The sequence below is a fragment of the Pygoscelis adeliae genome, unplaced genomic scaffold (assembly GCF_000699105.1).
Source record: "Pygoscelis adeliae isolate BGI_AS28 unplaced genomic scaffold, ASM69910v1 Scaffold21, whole genome shotgun sequence".
Lineage (NCBI taxonomy): Eukaryota > Metazoa > Chordata > Aves > Sphenisciformes > Spheniscidae > Pygoscelis > Pygoscelis adeliae.
Window position 1 is genome coordinate 1,457,107 of NW_008824243.1, and position 865 is coordinate 1,457,971.

Sequence of the window (865 nt, forward strand, 5' to 3'; positions counted from 1 at the left end):
GCCCTCCCGGTAGGGCCCGGCTCGTTCCGGCCGCCCCGGGCCGGGTAGGGGAGGGGACGTTCCCGCCGCCTCCCGTGAGCGATAACGGGAAGCACTCCCTTGAAGTTTGGGGCCGGGCCCCGGAGCAGCTCAGCTCATTACAAAATGAGTTACGTTTCTCGGGCATCCGGCACGTGCAGGAGCCTTTGGGTGTTCCGTGGCTGGAGGCGCCGATGACGGCTCCCCCCGTTGAACTCCCGGTGCCCAGCCCAGCTTCCTCCGGCTTTTCCGCCTCTGAAATAGGGGTGGTGATACTTAACTGCCCTTGGAAATACTTTAAAACGTTTGGTTAGGAAAAGTGCTGCCCCATTTGCAAATAATGTTTCAGAGTACCATATAACGAACAACAAGTGTTGCAGGCTGCCAGGTCACAGCCAGCAAGAGGCTGTGGGAGGCCGCGGTGGCCGGCCCTGCTCTTGGTGGATGTTCGGCCAAGGGAAGGTGGCGTAGGGTTGTGCTGACTCACTCTTCCCCGAAAAGGCTTTACGTTATGGCCATCGTAATGAAACGCTTGCGAAGTGACATAGTAAACCCAGACTGCGTTGCAGTATGTGCACCCAAATTGTTGCTGAATTATCATTCCAGAATTAGAAATGCCGAGCACGGCCCATAGTATTTCTGCAATCTGCGAGAGTCTCAGAGAATTGGCAGCGCGGTAGTTAGGAAAGAGCTGGTTGATTAAAATGTGTCTGGAGTTGGGAAAAAGGCTTGTATAATGTCTTGGGGGAGACTATGCATGAAGCTAAGTAATCACAACGTGGAAGGCATACAGCTGCCATTGGTTAGGAAACAGGCCGCAAGAGAGAAAAAAAACAGAAAATATGAT

At 53.6% G+C, this 865-nt stretch overlaps 1 protein-coding gene across 1 annotated transcript in view; it reads right to left on the bottom strand.

The window, feature by feature from the left end:
* ZDHHC2 (zinc finger, DHHC-type containing 2) overlaps positions 1–619 on the bottom strand; it is a 34,626-nt gene extending 34,007 nt beyond the window's left edge. Inside the window, exons 1-2 of the mRNA XM_009335196.1 lie at positions 373–619; positions 154–273 (exon numbers count right to left, since the gene is read on the bottom strand). Of these exons, the coding sequence (XP_009333471.1) occupies positions 154–273; positions 373–619 (367 nt within the window). The remainder of the gene's footprint in view (positions 1–153; positions 274–372) is intronic.
* Between the last annotated feature and the right edge of the window lie 246 nt (positions 620–865).